Raw genomic sequence first — 1,854 nt, forward strand, 5'->3', positions numbered from 1 at the left:
CTAAGAGAGGGTAAGCGGCTTGCCTGTGTTGTCACAGCCACTGTGTGACAGGGCCACATCTGAACCCAAACAGCCCGACTCTGAGCCCACGCTTTTAGCCTCCGCACTGGGCTTTTCCGAGTCGCTGGCCAGGTGGGGAGGGAGAATGCTGTGCTGGCCTCCTGGCCCAGAGAAGTGCTGCAGCCCGGAGCCCAGAGTGTGGGAGGTAAATCTGAATGTTAGCACAACACCTGACACGGGACGTTCTCAAAGTACACGTGCACGTTTGTCGAATGAGTAAATGACCTGGCTTCACTAAAGTCGGCATTCCTTATCTGGCAGGAGACCTATTGTTTTGTTGTCTGTTTGATCGCCTGCAGCGAATCTTATGTCAAAGACCAATCTGATAATGTTATTTAAAAATTTAACACAAAATATATACACCCACATTTGACTAGAGCCTGGAGATTTACCTACACACACACCTACACACACAGGAAAAGCCAGGAGGGGAAACTAAAGGCAGGGTTTTGGTGCATACTTTTCTACAGTTTTCTAGTCGTTCTCTGATTATGTCCCACTATTGCAATCCGAAATCGTAAGGTGAAAATTAATCATGCTTATGTCAGTCGCAGCAAACTGCGATCAGGACGGCAAATGGAGGGCCTGAGGAACCCTGCGATTCAGAGTTTTCTGGGGTTCGCCCCTTTGACACCAGCCACCCCATCAGCGTGGGATGGCAGGGCCCCCTCACCGGAGCTCCTGCTGGGTGGCCGTGCTGTCCAGCGTGTCCTCCAGCTCTGTCTTCAGCGCCTCCAGCTCCTCCCCCAGGTCTCGCTTCTGCTTCTCGGCCTTGTTTCTCGCGGCCCGTTCCGAGTCCAGGTCCTCCTGCAGGTCCGAGATGTGGCCCTCCAGCTCCCGGATCTTCTTCAGGGCGTTGTTCTTCTGAGCAATTTCATCGTCGAGCCTGCCAGGGATAGGGCACCAGAATTAAGACCCTGGGGTTCTGGGCCTCTGCTGTCGACATGGCCAAAAATTGTTTTCTGGATCCAGCCACTCGAATTCCATAGATATCAAACACATTCCTCCAAGACACAAGACACAGATCCCTCCTTGCTACGTTGGATTGCTTGGAGATTTACAGAGGACGTGAGTTCCAGGGTCTGATATAAAAAAATAGGTAACGGGCGCGTGTGTGTGTGTGTGTGTGTGTGAATGCAAAGCACTGGTTCCAGACTAGCAAGGTGCCTAGTCCACAGTAGAGGCTTAACAGATGCCTTCTGAACACTGGACAGTTACTCTTCCCTGGCAACTACTTGTTTGTTCTTTCCACTTGCTCGGATGGTGACTGAGTGCCTGCTGCGGGCAAGGCCCCTGGCCAGGCGCTGCGTGTGGGGGGTGTTAAAGCCAGGGCCCTCAGGCCGGGGGAGGCAGTGGCGTAGGCCAGGGTGGGCCGTGGGCAGCATGGGGAATGGAAAGCCTCGTGTGAAGGGCTCCCTCCTGGGAGCTGGCTTTGGCCATGATGGACGGAAAGGGAACGGCACAAGCAAGGCACAGTGGCAGGATTCTGCGGGACAGGGCTTCGGTCGGACTGCCCTGGGGAATGGGCGACAGCAAGAGAGGAAGCAAGACGCTGGGTCAGGGTCAGGCTGCGGAGGGTGGGGGACTTCGAGCGCCAGGCTAAGACCTGGTCTTTCCCGCACAAACCGGCAAAGTTTGTTTTAGCAGGTTCATGACTCAGAGGCTGCAGCACAAACCAGAAGAGAAAGAGCTGGCTAGGGGATCAATCGGAAAGTTTTGGGGCTCGAATCTCAGCTCTGCCTTTTAAGGCTGGGTGACAGTCACACGTTCCTTTACCTCCCTGGCTCAGCTTCC

At 54.4% G+C, this 1,854-nt stretch overlaps 1 protein-coding gene across 1 annotated transcript in view; it reads right to left on the minus strand.

Annotated features, from left to right (window-relative positions):
• LOC105290973 (myosin-11-like) overlaps window positions 1–1,854 on the minus strand; it is a 116,507-nt gene that overhangs the window by 10,993 nt on the left and 103,660 nt on the right. Inside the window, exons 16-17 of the mRNA XM_023529667.1 lie at window positions 1,279–1,364; window positions 734–946 (exon numbers count right to left, since the gene is read on the minus strand). Of these exons, the coding sequence (XP_023385435.1) occupies window positions 734–946; window positions 1,279–1,364 (299 nt within the window). The remainder of the gene's footprint in view (window positions 1–733; window positions 947–1,278; window positions 1,365–1,854) is intronic.

The sequence above is a fragment of the Pteropus vampyrus genome, unplaced genomic scaffold (assembly GCF_000151845.1).
Source record: "Pteropus vampyrus isolate Shadow unplaced genomic scaffold, Pvam_2.0 Scaffold40, whole genome shotgun sequence".
Lineage (NCBI taxonomy): Eukaryota > Metazoa > Chordata > Mammalia > Chiroptera > Pteropodidae > Pteropus > Pteropus vampyrus.